Source organism: Coregonus clupeaformis, chromosome 30, assembly GCF_020615455.1.
Source record: "Coregonus clupeaformis isolate EN_2021a chromosome 30, ASM2061545v1, whole genome shotgun sequence".
NCBI lineage: Eukaryota > Metazoa > Chordata > Actinopteri > Salmoniformes > Salmonidae > Coregonus > Coregonus clupeaformis.
Genome location: NC_059221.1, coordinates 10,998,550 through 11,017,149, shown reverse-complemented (window position 1 = coordinate 11,017,149; position 18,600 = coordinate 10,998,550). Strand labels below are relative to the sequence as shown.

The 18,600-nt window shown below is 46.8% G+C and overlaps 1 protein-coding gene across 1 annotated transcript in view; it reads right to left on the bottom strand.

The window, feature by feature from the left end:
* The window catches only part of LOC121545918 (plexin-B1-like), a 76,441-nt gene that overhangs the window by 25,466 nt on the left and 32,375 nt on the right, over window positions 1-18,600 (bottom strand). Inside the window, exons 2-33 of the mRNA XM_045209423.1 lie at window positions 17,341-17,418; window positions 16,132-17,251; window positions 15,054-15,236; window positions 14,140-14,268; window positions 13,714-13,814; window positions 13,396-13,531; window positions 13,115-13,271; window positions 12,863-12,971; window positions 12,662-12,770; window positions 11,498-12,265; window positions 10,886-10,984; window positions 10,644-10,766; window positions 9,272-9,365; window positions 9,004-9,170; window positions 8,755-8,906; window positions 8,543-8,648; window positions 8,315-8,451; window positions 7,966-8,142; window positions 7,674-7,893; window positions 7,055-7,297; window positions 6,757-6,933; window positions 6,443-6,591; window positions 6,227-6,327; window positions 5,836-6,053; window positions 5,501-5,679; window positions 5,301-5,367; window positions 5,056-5,202; window positions 4,713-4,881; window positions 4,376-4,479; window positions 4,004-4,088; window positions 2,027-2,199; window positions 1,728-1,888 (exon numbers count right to left, since the gene is read on the bottom strand). Of these exons, the coding sequence (XP_045065358.1) occupies window positions 1,728-1,888; window positions 2,027-2,199; window positions 4,004-4,088; window positions 4,376-4,479; window positions 4,713-4,881; window positions 5,056-5,202; window positions 5,301-5,367; window positions 5,501-5,679; window positions 5,836-6,053; window positions 6,227-6,327; window positions 6,443-6,591; window positions 6,757-6,933; window positions 7,055-7,297; window positions 7,674-7,893; window positions 7,966-8,142; window positions 8,315-8,451; window positions 8,543-8,648; window positions 8,755-8,906; window positions 9,004-9,170; window positions 9,272-9,365; window positions 10,644-10,766; window positions 10,886-10,984; window positions 11,498-12,265; window positions 12,662-12,770; window positions 12,863-12,971; window positions 13,115-13,271; window positions 13,396-13,531; window positions 13,714-13,814; window positions 14,140-14,268; window positions 15,054-15,236; window positions 16,132-17,241 (6,050 nt within the window). The 5' untranslated portion in view covers window positions 17,242-17,251; window positions 17,341-17,418. The remainder of the gene's footprint in view (window positions 1-1,727; window positions 1,889-2,026; window positions 2,200-4,003; window positions 4,089-4,375; window positions 4,480-4,712; window positions 4,882-5,055; window positions 5,203-5,300; window positions 5,368-5,500; window positions 5,680-5,835; window positions 6,054-6,226; window positions 6,328-6,442; window positions 6,592-6,756; window positions 6,934-7,054; window positions 7,298-7,673; window positions 7,894-7,965; window positions 8,143-8,314; window positions 8,452-8,542; window positions 8,649-8,754; window positions 8,907-9,003; window positions 9,171-9,271; window positions 9,366-10,643; window positions 10,767-10,885; window positions 10,985-11,497; window positions 12,266-12,661; window positions 12,771-12,862; window positions 12,972-13,114; window positions 13,272-13,395; window positions 13,532-13,713; window positions 13,815-14,139; window positions 14,269-15,053; window positions 15,237-16,131; window positions 17,252-17,340; window positions 17,419-18,600) is intronic.

The following is an 18,600-nucleotide window of genomic DNA, read 5'->3' as shown; positions in this document are numbered from 1 at the left end:
TTGAAGATATGTGATCATATACAAAAGCTGAAGAACATAGGCCCATCCAGGTACTTTTTGCAGGTGCTGGAGTTGTAGGTGAATTCATGAAAAATAAAAAAGTAAAACGCCGCACACTGCTGCTAATGTGATCATAATCATAATTTTTGTGATCATGGTAGACGTCCCTCCTAATTAAAATGTCCCTCCATCCTGCTGATTTGAGCTGCTGGACAGTATTTGCAAAACTTGGATGAGAAAGTGAACTTCCCATTTCCAAAACGTTTAGCTCAGTGGGAAATTGGGGATGACCTGATAGGCGATCTATTGCCAGGGTTTCATTAAATAATCTACAGGCACAGTACTTTTTATTGCACATTTAGGCCTAATTAAACTGACGCATTTGGTGATGTTCAACTTCAATTCACTGGCACAATGTAGAATAGCCATACTCATTGATAGCCTAATATATACTTTAAAATGGTTTTGGTGAATTTATGAGGTATTGCAGGACAAGACATTGCGAGATAGATTACCAAGATAGCCTATGCGCACTGTTCCAACTGTCTGCCCCTCGTTCTCCCTAGCTGGCTCGCCTGCTCTTTCTCTTCACTATGAAAGATGCCAGTGTGTGTTCCGTCTGTTGCGTGTAGAAGAGTCTACTCATTGATAGCCCCTACTTTCGTGAACTTGCGAGACATTGCAAGCCAAGAAATTGCGTGATACAGCATTGTGAGATACAGCTTTTGATTACCGATGCTATGCATGATTCTGACTGTCTGCCTGGAGGTCGACCTTGCCTAGCTATCCCTGGCTGTGCCCCTCCCCTCTCGCTCCCTCGCTGTGAAAGATGCAAGAGTTTGTGTTCTTGGATTTAGCCTACGGCAACTACTCAGACAGAATATTAGGAGTCGAGGAAAATAGGAGTCGACGGGCAAGGAGTTGAGGAATTGATTGTTTTGGAGATGACTCTCCACCACTATCCCTTCATTCTTTTTACAATACCATTTCCAGGTCCCAAGGTTTAAGATGGTACACTACACTACTAGACCATGTGTGTTGTAGTTTTTCACTATGAGCTAAAGGGGTTTAAGAGGGTACTAGGCCTAAGCTTTGCCATTGCAGAGCGAGAAGTCAATGTTGCATTATGTGAGTACTATAAATGACTACGTTTTTGGTCACTTTACCTGAAAAATGGTGCGACACAGACCATGATAATACATTGTAAACAACTACCATGCTTTCATGTTTCACATGCTGCTAGTACAAAACCTTGCTATTTTGTTGTTCCATGGTAGTACAATGAAAAATAAACTTTGTTTTTTTGGCCCCTACCATGGCAGGAAAATACCATGGTACTGGTGGAAATACCATGGTATTTTCCTGCCATGGTAGTGACCAGAAAACCATGATAGTACCATGGAATTTTTTTAATTGTCCTACCATGGTACATTTTGTTAAGGGCCAGACAGTCCTAGCAAAATTCTTGCTTGAGAAATAGTTTTTTGTTAAAAAGCCATTTTGGGCCATTTTAAAGAAAATCGATTACAGTAAGGTACTTAATTGTTACTCAGAAATGTTTGATATTGATATAAAAACTGCTGCATTGGGCCTTTAATAAGGAAATTCTTCTTAAGAAGGTTTTGTGAATCCGAGCCCAGATCTGTATTGGTTACTGTAATTACAAAGAACAGGAAACACTTCAGTGTTCAAAAGCAAATGAGCCAGTAGTAGTCCTGAGTCATTACCTGTTAGTCTTCCAGATGTGGATGGTCTCAGAGTCTGTAATGTTGTGCTGCAGAGCCTGCTCATCCAGCAGGTCAAAGAAGTACTTGACAGCCATGGGAACTGGCTGGTTAGTGCTCAGGATCACTGTGAACAAGTCATCCACAAACTTCTGCAGTGTGCCCTGGGAGAGAGAGTAGGAAGATATGGGAATAAATATGTGCACTAGTGTAAATATTACACATACTGTTTGTGTGTGTGTGTGTGTGTGTGTGTCTGCTTGTTTATTGCATTGCGTTGCGTTGCATGTGATTTCTGGCACCTTCATGGAGAGTAGGCGTGTGAGGTAGATCTCGGGGATGGCCTTGGCCCTCTCTCTCTCCCGCTCTCTCAGACTACCACGCCTGTGTTTGGGCAGGTCTGGTTCCTCATTGGCTTTCACCAGGTGCCAGAGCTTCACGCCTCCCTCGTCCGCATCGTCCAACATGGGCGTCTCTGACAGAGGGACACACATGGTCAGACATCTCTGACATAGTCTAGGTACAGTATATACGGTAACCCCGATGCAGTCGAAGGGCAGCTTAAGAAAAATATCATTGCTAGTTATACAGTGCATTCGGAAAGTATTCAGACCCCTTCACTTTTTCCACATTTTGTTACCTTACAACCTTATTCTAAAATGGATTAAATCGTTTTTCCCCTCATCAATCTACACACAATACCCCATAATGACAAAGGAAAGAGAGGTTTTTGCAAATGTATTAAATATAAAAAACGGAAATATCACATTTCCATAAGTATTCAGACCCTTTACTCAGTACTTTGTTGAAGCACCTTTGGCAGCGATTACAGCCTGGAGTCTTCTTGGGTATGACTCTACAAGCTTGGCACACCTGTATTTGGAGAGTTTCTCCCGTTCTTCACTCTGCAGATCCTCTCAAGCTCTGTCAGGTTGGATGGGGAGCGTAGCTGCACAGCTATTTTCAGGTCTCTCCAGAGATGTTCAATCGGTTTCAAGTCCGGGCTCTGGCTGGGCCACTCAAGGACATTCAGAGACCTGTCCCGACGCCACTCCTGTATTGCCTTGGCTGTGTGCTTAGGGTCATTGTCCTGTTGGAAGGTGAACCTTCGCCCCCAGTCTGAGGTCCTGAGCGCTCTGGAGCAGGTTTTCATCAAGGATCTCTCTGTACTTTGCTCCGTTCATCTTTCCCTCGATCCTGACAAGCCTCCCAGTCCCTGCCGCTGAAAAACATCCCCACAGCATGATGCTGGCACCACCATGCTTCACCATAGGGATGGTGCCAGGTTTCCTCCAGATGTGACGCTTTGCATTCAGGCCAAAGGGTTCAATCTTGGTTTCATCAGACCAGAGAATCTTGTTTCTCATGGTCAGAGTCCTTTAGGTGCCTTTTGGCAAACTCCAAGCGGGCTGTTATGTGTCTTTTACTGAGGAGTGGCTTCTGTCTGGCCACTACCATAAAGGCCAGATTGGTGAAATGCTGCAAAGATGGTTGTCCTTCTGGAAGGTTCTCCCATCTCCGCAGAGGAACTCCGGAGCTCTGTCAGAGTGACCATCGGGTTCTTGGTCACCTCCCTGACCAATGCCCTTCTCCCCCGATTGCTTAGTTTGCCCGGGTGGCCAGCTCTAGGAAGAGTCTTGGTGGTTCCAAACTTCTTCCATTTAAGAATGATGGAGGCCGCTGTGTTCTTGGGGACCTACAATGCTGCAGAAATGTTTTGGTACCCTTCCCCAGATCTGTGCTTCGACACAATCCTGTCTCGGAGCTCTACGGACAATTCCTTCGACCTCATGGCTTGGTTTCTGCTCTGACATGCACTGTCAACTGTGGTAAACTTATATAGATAGGTGTGTGCCTTTCCAAATCATGTCCAATCAATTGAATTTACCACAGGTGGACTCCAATCAAGTTGTAGAAACATCTCAAGGATGATCAATGGAAACAGGATGTACCTGAGCTCAATTTCGAGTCTCATAGCAAAGGGTCTGAATACTTACGTAAATAAGGTATTTCTGTTTTTTGCTTCGTCATTATGGGGTAGTGTGTGTAGATTGATAATGAGGAAATGTTTTATTTAATCCATTTTTGAATAAGGCTCTAATGTAACAAAATGTTGAAAATGTCAAGGGGTCTGAATACTATCCGAATGCACTGTATATCCTTATGTTACAAATGTAGCTCTTGTGCATTGTCCAAATTTGGTAGCAATATTGTATTGATGCTGAACAATATCCTATGACCATGCTGCACTTATGTGACATAGATTAGTTGAGACTCACTCTCTCCAGGAAAGTAGTCATGGTTGTCATTGTGGATGTGTTTGGAGTTCCGGGGTACCAGTGCAACAGTGGCTCCATCCGGAACCTGCAGACCATTTGTAAAATCATTAAATCAAATTAACAAAGTAAACAAAAAATACTTTAGAGTGATGTAGTAATTCTAGTTAAGGGGGACAGGGATGGATGGGACGTGGTCCTCTGTAGCTCAATTGGTAGAGCATGGCGCTTGTAACGCCAGGGTAGTGGGTTCGATCCCTGGGACCACCCATACGTAAAAATGTATGCACACATGACTGTAAGTCGCTTTGGATAAAAGCGTCTGCTAAATGGCATATTATTATATTATTATATGTGTGGCCTACTGTTTCTGACCTTGTAGTGCTGCAGGGTGTTGAGGCGTTTCCAGGAGCCCTGCACCACCGACGTTAGGTCCTCGTCTGACAGGATCAGGTGACCTGCCATGCCCGCACGCCACTCTGATCAAGGACACAATACAAAAGATTTGCTACCAAAAAAGTAGATTATAACTGATGACCAAGGAAGAAATCTGTTGGCTTTGTCAATTCTAGGGTGTTTCACGTTTATAGTATGCCCATTAACTTGGATAAATGTTATTTGGCTTCACTTCTACCTGGCATGCCAGAATGGACAAAGATGTCACATTTTCAGACTGAACAGTGAATGATAGAGAGCTGTAGTGGAGGCTCACCCAGGTGGAGAGAGTCTGCGTGGGGCCTCTGGGAGAAGGACATGCCCTTCCATGCCTGCTCCAGGACCTTCTCCTTCACCTGGGTTATGGTGTCACAGTCCAGCACCTTGGCAGGAGCGGTCTGGGGCACGCCACCGTTGCCTGTCGCTGGCATGAGGACATTCAGCGTCTGGAAGGTTAATGACGGTTCATTAAATCACTACACTGAAAACTTTGATTACTTCACCATGTTGCACAACTGCTTTATTTCCAGCCCCTGCTTTATAATGATGAACAAAGCCCTGCATGTAGCTGTGTATTTGTGGTAAAGGGACATCAGGGTGTGTGTGTGCTGTGCTCTCACCAGGGTTTTGTACTCTATGTCCTCGCGGAGCAGCCTGTTGTCGTTGAGTGTATACTTGGCCTTTCCTGTCACGGCGTCCACTGGTCCCTTGTCCACCTGGTGTTTAATGGCTCTGAACAGCATGTAGAAGGACTCCCCTGCAGTATCCTAATAACAGAGCACAGAAGGGACATGTTTCTTTAACTGCCTCTTTAGTGAGGAGACACTGGGGGGTGAATGGGGACATGGCAGGCTGAGATACTCACCCTCAGGAAGGTGAACAGACAAATAGACATCCAGTTGGTCAGGAGCTTCTCCACCACTGATTCAGTTCTGAAACAGAACAACATCAACGTGAATGTGTCCTACACGGATAAGAAAACCACAAGAGACTTTAAAAAGACACAGCAAAAAGCCTGCCATTACCCAAGACTGATGAGAACATATACTGATCAGCCCCCCTCACCTTCGGAGCATGAGTTTGGGGTTCTTGGCCACGTACTGCACCACCAGGTCATTGAGTAGAGTCTTGAGGATGTCAGTGAAGTACTCCAGCTTCCCATGCAGGGCAACGGTGAGCAGGGAGGCCACGTAGGCCCGGTCCCGAGGGGAGAAGGTCCGCTGCACCTCCAGGGTGTGGATGAACTGGGAGACAGGGGCACAAAGGGGTCAAAACAGTGACACAGTGAAAGTGAAGCACAACATGCATGCATTATATATTACTGTTGATGTTTTATAGTCTGAATGGTATTGAGAGGCACGGTAGCTCAAGTTCACTTCTTCAGAGTTGGTTAAGGTTACCTTGGTGAGGAATAGTTTGCTGTTGAGGAGGTTGGACAGTTGAACCAGTCCCTGCTCCACCGTCTGTCTACGGCACTCGGGCACGTCCAAATCTCGCCTCAGTGGCGACTCCCGGTGGCCAGGGAAGAAAATGCGCTCTGCATACGCCTTGTAGTCCAGGAAAGGGATACCAGAACCCACCAGGTCACTTGAACAGTCCATCATCTCAGTCATCAGGTCTGCACAGAGGAGGGAGGAAAACAGACCACATTGAGATAGTGAGAATCTTTTTAGCAAAATCATATGTAACCCACACCTGAAAAACCTTCCTTATTTGAAGCCACTTTAGGTTTTTGTGATATAAGATGCTGTTTTGGGAACTTATGGTGAAGCTTATGGCACTTTCTCTCACCTGTGAACTCTTTCTTGCAGCGGTCCCTCACACTGGTCTCCAGATTCTCCAGCTGAATCTGGACCTTCTTGTAGTCCCTCACGGCCTGTTTGCTCTTCCTCCTGACAGAGATACATACGGACAGACAGAAAAGCTCACATCCATTATACCAAGCATAACTTTGAACAGATAAAAATGGTGTACTTGGCAAAGTAGAATGACTGTGTTGGCACCCACCTGTATATGAGCACTATGATGACGACGATGAGGGCTACGATGGAGGTCCCCACCCCTACGCCCACCTGGGCCTCCAGGGGGAAGGTGGACTGGCCTTGGGTGTCATACTGCACTCTGCCCAGAGAGAAGTTCAGGTTCCCCATCTGGACCTGGGACAAGACAGCAATTGATTTTAGAGTGGAAGGCTTAGATTCAACGATCAAGTGTTTTACACTTGTCATCCCTACTACCACCACAACTAAATAATATTCCGAATTACACAGACATGTGCCCTCTCTGTTTCAACAGTGGTGACGCAAGGAGTGAAGACGTACAGTGAACTCGGGGAGAGAATCAATGCCCTCCTGCTTCTTGCTGGCCATCACAGAGGGCTGCTGGGATGGAGGCTCACAGTAGAGGTGGTTATGGGTCAAGGTCTTCACAGAGCATACCCCTTCCCCGATCAGAGCCACCACCTCCTCCTTAAAGATGGCCAGGTCCAGGTTCTCCCCCTAGATCATAACAATAATGATATTGGAGCAAGCCAACTGGACAGGAAACTGAAAACACTCATAGGCTCTGAAACTGTTGGGAGAAACTGTTATGGTAGCAGAGATAGAATGTAGCAGAGACCTCAACAGAGATGATGCTGCCAGGTTTGTGGTGGTAGGGTTTGCTGGGGTCATTCTGGTTCAGTGGGTACAGCCTGGGGTTGAGCTCGTAGCTGAAAGCACCGCTGCCCACAGAGTTGAAGTCAAAGTGCAGGTTATCCATTAGGAAGTCCACCTTGACCCGAGCATGGTGGGCCTCCGTCCCCACGGCAGGCGTAGGGCACAGCATCAGAGAGGAGCTGCTCACTGCACAACTCGTCTCAAACTGGAGAGGGAGAGATGAGACAGAGGAGATGACAAGCGTGTTTATAGATATTTAGGGAAAGCAATAGCAGTGATTGATTGACAACTTTACCTTTAAAAGGTGATACATCACACTACATGATCAAAGAAAAGAGTGCCTATCCCTCAAACTAAGCCAGTAGACATCTGAACACCATGTTAGAGGACTCAACACACATTTCAGTTTAATATAATAATAATAATATTATATATGCCATTTAGCAGACGCTTTTATCCGAAGCGACTTAGTCATGCTTGCATACATTTTATGTAAGGGTGGTCCCGGGACTCGAACCAACTATCCTGGCGTTGCAAGCGCCATGCTCTACCAACTGAGCTAAAGAGGACCACCAGTTTACCTGTTTGACGATACAGAGTGCGTCTTCAGGACAGTCTGGCTCAGGAACTATCCGTCTTTGCCTCTTGAGTGGGATTTCTCTGCGTCTCTCTCCATCTCTGCTGCTCCTCCTCATCCTCCTCCCCGGAGAAAGGGACTCCAGAGGACTAAGGGTCACCCGGATTCGGGGCTCCTGTACTACATCCAGGTTTTGTCCAGACACACGGATCATTCTTCCACCACTGGACACACAGAGAGAAGATGATTTATTTGTATTTCTGACAATTTATTGCGAGTGACATTGTGACACCCACCTGAGGAAGCTTTTGGAGGGTGCAGCCATGGTTATGTTAGGGTCTGAGGTGTAATGATAGATCTCTCCCTGTAGATGGCGCTCTGCTCTACCAAATCGGACCGTGATTCCATGCTCTCCAGTTCTGTTGCTGCCCCCGGTCGTACATGTAATCTGGTCATCCTCGACCTCAGAGGAGCTAGAGAGAATTAATTTAACCAGATATCTCAACTACTGCTACAGCATGTTACAGGACTTTATTAAGGAAATTGACAAATTATGTATGCATTCTCATATGCATTGCAGACTCCACTTGCTTTACAGTGGTTGATCTGGTGATTTTGAATGTAACAGATGCGTAAGAGACTCACATGAGGCATGAGACTCCTCCAATCAGCACGCTGACCTCACTGGGGTGTCCAGTCTTCAGGCTCTGGCCCATTATGGTCAACGCTGAGCCCCCGGCCTTGGGCCCCTTATGAGGGGCTATCCCAATCAGAGCCGGGTCCTGAGGAGAAGAGGAAGGGCATTACGAATCCATTATCAGACTGAGGGCAAGTATTGTCCATTCGGAGTATAATAATGTCTGTTATAGTTACCTGGAAGCTGAACCTTTGACCGGAGAGTCCAAGTCCTCCTCCTCTCACCTCGACTGAGGCCTGGCCACTCTTCTCTCCCCCACTGGCTGTGGTCTCACACACAATCCTACAGGAGAATGGAGAATTAAAGCAGGTTCTTACTCTGAACACAGATACATCTAGAGATGAAGAAGATAGAAGAAATAAACGTTGTTGCATGAGAAGAACATTACCTTGAGGAGATCTCATATCTACTCTTGATGACCGTGCAGGGGACAGCAGCTATAGTGACAGCGTTCTGGATGTCTTCAGCTTTCTGTCCAAGATTGGAGCCTGAGATGGTCACCACAGTACCACCTTCTACTGGTCCAGAGATGGGCTCAATCTGCAACACACAGTCACAGAGAAGTTAAAAACGAGTCCATTTCACTGTCTAAAGACACATCAACCATAAAAAGAGAAGGTCTCAAATCAAGCCTCACTAAGTGGATGACGGGTGCTGGGCAGGACTGCTTGATCTCGCCAGCGCAGGAGTCCTGGTAACTGCATCTGGAGCGAGCTCCCCCGCACCACACACAGCCGTACTTCTGATCAGCTGTACGACACCGGCTGCAGTCTGACCGGCCCACAGAGCAGTTAAACAACGTCACTGGAACAGAGAGGATACCAGGAATCAACAACACCACATAATCTGAAGAATAGAGAATCTCAATGAGATCTATATCAATAGCGGTCTCCTCTATAACCTACCATGAAGGTCGTCAGCACTATCAATCTGAAAGGTGTTTCTCCTCTTCACATTGATCATGGCATTGTACTCCTCTGCAAAGGCAGTATAGGCATACTGCAACATGACAAAAATAAGGCAGTCTTAGCAGTGTCCACAATCTCAGCTGCCCACATAGTGCTGTGAAAAGGTATTTGCCCCCTTTCTGATTTTCTCTATTTTTGCATATTTTTGATACTGAACGTTATCAGATCTACAACCAAAACCTAATATTAGGTAAAGGGAACCTGAATTTACAAGTAACAAAAAAAGTTGACTCAAATTTGCCAAAAAGCACCTGGATGATCAAGACTCTTGGAAGAATGTTCTATAGACAGGGGAGTCAAAAGTATATATTTTTGGACGACATGGGTCCCATTATGCCCGGCAAAAACGAAACACTGCATTCCACAGTAAGAACCTTATACCAAAGGTCAAGCATGGTGGTGGTGTGATGGTTTGGGGATGCTTTGTTGCCTCAGGACCTGGACGACTTGCCTTAATAGAAGGAACCTTGAATTCTGCTCTGTATGAGAGAATTCTACAGAAGAATGTCAGGCCATCCGTCTGTGAGCTGAAGCTGAAGCGCAGCTGGGTCATGCAGCAAGACAATGATCCAAAACACACAATCAAGTCTAAATGAAAATGGCTAAAAAGCAACACATTTTAAGTTTTGGAATGGCCTAGTCAAAGTCCAGACCTAATCCCAATTGAGATGTTGTGGCAGGACTTGAAATGAGCAGTTCATGCTTGAAAACCCACAAATGAGTTAAAGCAGTTCTACATTTACATTACATTTTAGTCATTTAGCAGACGCTCTTATCCAGAGCGACTTACAGGAGCAATTAGGGTTAAGTGCCTTGCTCAAGGGCACAGACAGATTTTTCACCTAGTCGGTTTGGGGATTAGAACCAGCGACCTTTCGGTTACTGGCACAACGCTCTTAACCACTAAGCTACCTGCTGCCCTACATGGACGAGTGGGCCAAAATTCCTCCACAGTGACTTGAGAGACTGATCAACAACTACAGGAAGGGTTTGGTTGGAGTCATTGCAGCTAAAGGTGGCACAACCAGTTATTGAGTATAAGGGGGCAATTACTTTTTCACACAGATGCATTGGGTGTTGCATAACTTTGTTTATGAAATAAATGAAATAGATATGTATTTGTTTACTCAGGTTCCATTATATAATATTAGGTTTTGGTTGAAGATATGATAATTCAGTATAAAAAAATATGCAAAAGTAGTTGAAATATCGCTCTTCAAAAAAACATGAAACAGCATGCAGACAAACGCTGTTCAAATTAACAGCATTGTTGCAATACCACATAGGCTGTTATTGAATAAAGACTGACCTGGTGGAGCTGGCAGGTGATGAAGTAGAGAGAGGGCTGGGTGTCGTCTGGCTCCACGTACGCGTCGACCACCACTGACCGCCCCTCGATGGTCAGCACACACTCATAGTCCAGATCCTCATCCTGAACACAAACACAGACACATGCACACACCAATATATAAAACACACGTTTTACACAACATGCATCTTGTGTAAAGTAAACCATCAGCCATTTTGGTTTTGCAAGCATTCCTCACACACCTGGAAGAGGTGAAGGTGGCGTCCCACCAGAGTGATCTTCCGGTCCACATTAACAGGAACGAGAGAGGAGCCCTGGACCTTCTCCACACACGGGCAGTCCTATTCATATTATAGGACATACGTTACAGGACATACACACAGGGGACATGTGACATCAAACAAAACACCATCTTACATTTTCAGGTGCGGTCTCATCAATTTCAATCATTAAACTAAACTTATTGTGAGAACAATTCAGCAATTATCACTCAAAATGTTGCTCCACAGTCTAAAAGTCTATAATATGCGACTGAATAAAATAAAAAATAAAGAAAACACTGACAAAGCGTTAAAAAACACCAGCAGGTTTAGTTCAAACTGAAGACAGCCATTTTTTGATGATTTCATCTCCAAAGTATTGACAGTTGACAATTTCAATGACACTCAAAACGTAATGGTGATGCAATGTTTGCACACATCAGACATATGATGACATAAATAAAAGGGTAGGAATTTCAGATCAAATTAAGAATAACCTATTTTACACGATGCCAATGCAACTGCACTTATCCGATTCAGTGCATGTGTTGTACTGGGTGCATCAGCTAGACTGCCAGTGAAAACCCCACTCACCGGCAGATCAAATTCAGAGGAGTCAGACTGGTAGTCTGGTGAAGAGTCAGAGTCAGGGTCAGGTGAGAGGGTAAAGGATTGAGAGGGCTGGTTTTGGTCATCTCCAGAAGGCACTGTTGCAGAGGATGTTGGAGGGTCCATCTCTGTCTCGCCCTCCCCTTTCTCCCATTCCTTAGTCCAGGGGGGTGAGTCTGTACCTTCAGAGGGGGCCAGGCGGACGTCATCTCCGTCAGAGCCAGTGGGCAGGTCCATTAACAGGGGGACACCACTAGAGGTGGTGTCAGAGGAGGGCTCCGTCACAGTGAGGTCAGTGTCGGTCAGTCCATTTGTGCTACTAGGAGCCACAGTTTCTGAAGGCTCGGTCCAGTCTAGCAGCTCAACCCTGGTGACTGTTGTCTGCTCTGTCTCCCCTGTTCCAACAGTAGTCCTGGGGAGGCTCCTGTCTCTATCCACTGAGGTCTCTCCAGCGGTGGTCCGTGTCCCTGCCTGCAGACTGGTTGTCACCTCCAGTGTTGCAGTGGTAGCCTGAGTGGCCAGTGTGGTTGAGGGTGTGGTGGTGGCGGCGATGGTTGGTGAGAGGGTGGTGGGGACTGCGGTTGGCTCGGGAGTGGTGGGTGTGGTGGATGGGGGTACAGGTGTGCTGGCCGTGACTGGGGGAGTGGTTCTAACAGATGTCTCTGTGGGTGGGAGTGTTGGAGCAGCCGGGAGAGTTGGAGTTACAGTGTCAGATTGTTTGGTTGCTGGGGGAGTGAATGTTGGTGGTTTGAACTTGAGATGGTAACACAATGAGCAGAGAGGGGGAGAGGAGGGAGACGAGGGTAAAACAAGAGGATAGGCAAGAAATATTTGTAAGTCGCTCTGGATAAGAGTGTCTGCTAAATGATGTAAATATGAATGAAATATATGCAAATAAATCCATAAAGACTGACATCACAAAAAAAAACTAAACGTTTACTAAAAAAAGTACACATTTAAAACAGAGACAATGGAATACGACAAAACATAAATAGACAGGACACGTACAAACTAACAGTTACCAGTTACCTAGGGGGCAGTTACCAGTTTCACTACAAAGCAAACCTGAATCCACTGGTTGGTAGATATAGTATGTACCGGCTAGCAGTCCTGTAACTGCACTGCCTGATAACCTGTATGTGGACTTACGTGTTGGTTGTAAATTGTGACTCCCTCATCACAGGAGATTTTATTGGTGCACATGTGCTGGTGAATACACCAGTTACAGCCCCAGCGGCTGCTCACACACCCTCTGCACCTGAAAACAGAGAGAAGACGGAGACAGTGACAGGTTAACAGGGGGAGATATACAATTGCATTGTGGCTAGAAATGTCAGCCTTTTAACTCACGGCATGAGTCCAGAGAGCTGTTGGACCACACCACAGTCAAAGAAGGTGAACTCCCGAGCAGCCACTGTCACATTGAGGAAGCGAAGGGACAGGGGGATGGTGACTGAGTCTGAGGAGGAGAGAACATTAGTCAGAACATCCCTAAATTACACTACTCTCCAATAGGATAGTTAGCTCTGGTAATCATTAAGAATGAGAGAGGAATCATTCTGCTTTGTAGTGTCCTATTGGTCTCACACTGATGTCACTCACCTTCTCCCTGGCCAATGGGAGGCAGCCTGCTGGCGTCGGGAGTAGAGCAGGTCACACCAGTGTCTGTGACAGTGGCCAGACGTTCCACATCCTGGTAGAAACAGCTGTATGCTTCGCCTTGCACTAGACTGGGCAACCCCTTCACTGACACAGCAATCTTCGAAAGAGAGAGAGAGGAGAGAGAAAAAGGAGGACAGACACATACAGGGTGTCAAAGGGTGATCATTTTTTCTTTCAAGCTCAAAACAAAGTACTGTATCTCCCTCCCTCTCATGTCTTACGTCTGTCTCCTCTCCACGGCTGATGTTATACAGGCTCAGGGATTGGATACCGAGACACTGCTGCTGCTGGTAGTCAAAGCTCCACAACCACTGGCCCTGCAGAGCCCCCCGACTGCACTGTGAGCGCTGGCCACACCTGCCATCACAGGGGGAAGTGGGGTTGAAGGGTGGAGCACAGGTCAAAGGAGAGGAACAAGTGAGAAATGAGGAAGGTGATCATACGTTAATGTTGACATTTGCCTTTGCTCTTCCTATATTTTTGAGCTCTTAATAACTTTATTTTCTGTGGTATAAAATAGTCAGTTGGTGCTTCCTCACCTGCCCTCCAGAACACACCAGCCACAGTAAGGGTCTCGGGCTGAAAGACAGGACTGACAGTCCAGGTGATCTCCACACTCTGCCACCGGTCGCTTCTCCACCTGAAAGGTTACCCACCTCCTTTTCTTAAAAACAGCTGTACTATACATGGACAATGAAGCCGTAGAGGTGATATAATTGTGCTCGATCATTTCTATATTTTTTATAGCCCCCCGCCCCCTCCCTGAAGTACCATCAGGCAGTGCCAATGCCTGGCCAGACAGTGAATTGCATGGTCAAAAATGCACAACACACCTGTACAGTACCTACTCTTGATCCACTTCACTGCATTCCTGCACCAGCTGAAGACCCTAGACTGTATTAGGAGAGTCAAGTAGCTAGCTAGTGCTGATGTGTTTGAGCTGTGTTATGTTCACTCAGACTAACCATTGTGCTGGTCATGATGTAGATGTGCGTCTCCGTCTGGTCCAGCAGGAGGTCACTGCTGATGGGCGAGTTGGGCTGGAGGAGCATGGAGGAGTACATCTCCACCCTGCCTCCAGAGCCTAGGAACACCTGGAGAGAAGCAGATGGTTACTGTCGAAAACCATCAACCATTTCCAAGTGGTCAAGGTTATAAAACCCAGCACATACAGTACATTTAAAAACGGAAAAAGAGAAGTGAAAAGGCTAAAGAAGTCTTGGCTAGAATGTGGCTAAAAGCAAATTAAAGGTGCATTTGTACTGTCTGCAGGATCGTATTGTGAAGAGAACAGTTAATTTGATTGTCAGTCAGTAAATCTAATCTGGAGGATACCAAGACACCTTTGCCTAAGTGATTCGTAAGCCCTCAAACTCTCAAGTTACCTGAGTTTAATGAGATTAGCATAGATTTTATGTCAGACTCCATAAACCTGTGCAGTGATCTCAGTGCTGTAAGCAGGAAACAAATGGCTTGTCAAGTGCAGTTTCTGTCCGCACATCTTAGCGAGCTGACAAAATAAGACACTCGATTTAGAAACCTGCATGTGGTACCCACATTGTGTGTGTATGTGTGTGTTCACGCATGCATGTGCACGTGTGTGTCTGGATGGTGGTTGTGGAATTTGGTGTGCATTGATGAGAAAATCCCTTTATAAATGGGTACCTTCAGTCAGCTGCATAACTAAGGGAGCTTTGATCAGGCACCTCAAAGCCCTCTGTTCTGTTCTGTCTGAGGAGGTCTCCCCCACCAGCTCTGACCACAGCTTTAACAAGGCTACCAGACAATGTCCAGAGTAGATGTCTGAAACACTGCTATCTTGATCTAGATCTCAAGTATTAACAAAAGTTGCCTCATGACCTACTGTAACTTGGCATACCTTGTGCAAATTCCCTTTAGAGTCTCCTAAAAAGGCAATGGTGTGCCCAGCCCTCACACTGACAGCCACAGCAGTGAGACGGGCAGATGGGCTGTCCAATACTGCCTCAGCTTCCATGGGTACCCTGCTGGCCATTGGACTGGGGGTGTGGTCAGAGCCACAGGGATAAGCCTTTAGGGTGTTCTGGAACACAGAGAACAAACAAAACACATCTCTCAGAGACTGTTCCATTCACATTATCACAGGAACATGGTTATTCATTTCATAAAGTCCAACAGTATAACTTTCATTCAGTAATATTTCATGTAGAAGTATTTCACAGTCCAACCAATCCTCTTAGTTTTTATAAGAGGATTAAATATTATATCAGATGGGAAGCATACTAAGAATGCAATCTTGCGCCTTTGCTTTCGCGTAACCCCTTAAATCCCTACCAATAAGTCTTCAGCCCAACTCCAGTAAATTGCTTGTTTACTTTAAAGCAAATTGTTTACCTAATGAACATTCTGTTCCAATCCGTCTGTCAGTCTTGTTGGATTTCAAAGGGCTCCTCCCCATCCATGTCAGCCTTCATTTACCAGTCCGATAGCTGAGTCGGGACAGTTTGTTTTATTGATCCTAACGATCCCATTAAACCGCTCCAGGCTGCAGGGCAGGCAGGCCTGACGAGCTCCGGGGCTCCAGGCTGGAGGTCACCCCGGGGTCGTAGGCCTGCAGGGCTACTTCCCTCCCAGGCATCAGGGATCTCTTGGCTCTTTGGCACAGGGCTCATTAAGGCCTTTCATGAATCACTGGCCTTCCTCTCTCTACGGCTGCTCTGAGCTAAGGCTGGATCTACTCATCTTCCTGACTGCTGAAGCCAATAAGCCATTACAGCAGCGAAGATAGAGAATAAGTAAGATTTAACTTGATTATAAGGGATTCCATTGGTAGTACCCTGATGTTAGGAAAAATAGGGCAAATGCTTGGCATTGAGCAGAGGAAACCTACATTGAAATTTGTTTCATTCCGATGAAACAGAGGACTCATATGAAAGGTGTATGTGTTGTTACAACAGCTGCTCCTCTGAACACCTTACCGTAGGTAAGTTGGCACAGCTGGACTTGACCTCATACTCTATGTAGGCCACCTCGCCTCCTCCCTTCACCTGGCCATCCAGCGTGTAGCACAGGTCTCGTGTGGAGTCGATGAGTCTGTCCAGCTCGTCCAGGGGGTACACACACAGAGCGGAGTCCTCGGAGGGCCCGTTGGAAGAGCTGACCCGGGTGGAGAAGACCCCCAGCAGGGCCTCCCCCTCTCTGTCACCCCCCTGACCCACCTGGGCCGCCTGCAGGAGGTTGTAGTTCCTCTCTGGGGAGGAGGCAGAGGAGGAGTGACACACCAGCGGTACCTCTACATAGGAGTAGTAGGAGGTGTCATCCAGACACACACGGGCAGCATACGTACGGTATTCCCGCGACACAGCCTTAATGTCACGGCGATAGAACAAGAAGTACACATGCCCACGGCGAGCGAAAGCGGCTACAAAATGGTGGTCGTACTCCGAGAGCCTTCCCGCTACGGCCAGCTTGGCCGTCTCCTCGTAAGAGAACACAGGCTCGTGGGCCAGATGGCGTGTGGAGATGGGCGGATGGCTGCTTGTGTAACCACGCCCCACGTAGAGCACGGCCCGCTCCCCGCCTCGGGGCCCCACCACCAGCCCCACTGTGGACACCTCCGGATCGTTGGCCGCCACGTACTGGGTGTCCACCGGCCTCTCTGTGGAGAACAGCACCTCCTTCACAGAGGTCAGGCTGCGCTTCTGGCAGGTGCCCTGGTGGACGTTACCACAGGTGATGAGCTCCATGGCTGAGGGGTCCACTAGGAGCAGCTTGTTGTGGTTGGAGGTGCGCCGGGCCTGGGGGCAGTTGGCCTCGGTGACAGGGGGAAGACACTCCTTACTATCAGTCACAGGGCCGGTCCTCTCCTCATGCTCCAGACGCAGGCCGTCTAGGCCGTCCAGTTGGAAGAGGTGGTCCCTGGCCCCCACGTAGACAGTGCCCACAGAGGGGTCCGGGTGCAGGACCAGGTGCTCAAAAGAAGTGTCATTTCTGGAAAAGCGTGGATAAGTGCGGACGTCGAGGGAGTACGAGGTGGTGATCAGTAGGAGGATGAGCAGGGCTGAGATCAGAGCCATCCCAAGTGGCATGGCAAATATTCTGCAAACACAAGAATAGTAAAAAAATGCTCTACATCAAGTTTGCTATACAAAAACAGTATTAATAGATATCTATACAATATGTCTAACCATGTGTCCGACGTTAAGCTCAAGACGCCCGACTCCTCTTGATCATCCGCAAACATAACCCATTATTGTTCACTACACCTGCAGAGAAAATAAAACATATTATTACAATCTAATACCACCCAATAATCCATCAGGGGTTACAACATTGGTTGGATCATCTTCAAGAACCTGCCACCCTGCCACTCATCTACAGCACATGAGCCTTAAAGTGACGGTGCTCATTCTCCATTTAGACACTTGTCACCTCACTACCCCAGTGAATCAATTGGCCTGTGGAAGTCCTCTTTTACAGCTGCAACCCCTTCAATAATTGAGCAGCTCTCCCCCGTCCTCACCCTCCACCCTGGTGAGAGGTCAAGAATGACTAAGTGCAGTAGTCCTACAGTATGTCTCTGTAGCCAGTGGCATGAGGATGGGGCATAAGAGGGTGAGGCGAGCCCTAGCTGGTGGTCCTGGAGCAGATGCGCCTGGTGTGTTGCTCTGACACAGTAAGTGTGTCTCAGTCAGACCCCTCTTTACTTATTCATGGAGGGATAAGAGGTCTGTCACTTCTTGGACGGTAACCTCCAGGCCCACTGCCACAGGGTAGTCCATGAAAAATACATACATAATTCCATGTGCATCATGTTTTATTGAGTCAAACCTATGTCCAGAATAGGGGTGCTTTGAGAGATAAGAATAGTATGGGGGAATAAAACACTTTCTAGAGCCATTAGCCCTATCAAGAACATCTCTATTTGTGGGCCTCTATTCTTGCCACTGTTGTCCTTGATGCTCAGTCTCAGTCTAGACCGAGTGGCCTGTGATACACAGCTGCACTGTGAGGCCTGGGAACAATAGAGAACACAGCCATGCTACTGGTCTGCTGTCCTCACCTGCTCTTTGACCGGCTGACATTCCACTGTTGATATTTATAGTGCATGGGGACCAATCGTCATGGGAACTTCCTCTTAGTAACAGTATAGGACTGGGAAACATTTTACATTTTAGTCTTATCCAGAGCGACTTCCAGTTAGTGATTGCATCCATTTTCATACTGGCCCCCCGTGGGAAACGAACCCACCATTATTAGTCATTCCTTTTATACTTAAAAGAAAAAGTCGCCTCATTTTCAATTATTTATTTTACATCCTTCACATTTTTCCCCTTCCTTATCATGGCTGCATTGACCTTTAACAAGATTCTTCAGCTGAATGGTCACTATAACGACAAATACATCTACCATCAATCTGAATGTAAGTACTTCTGGAAAAGTAGAGT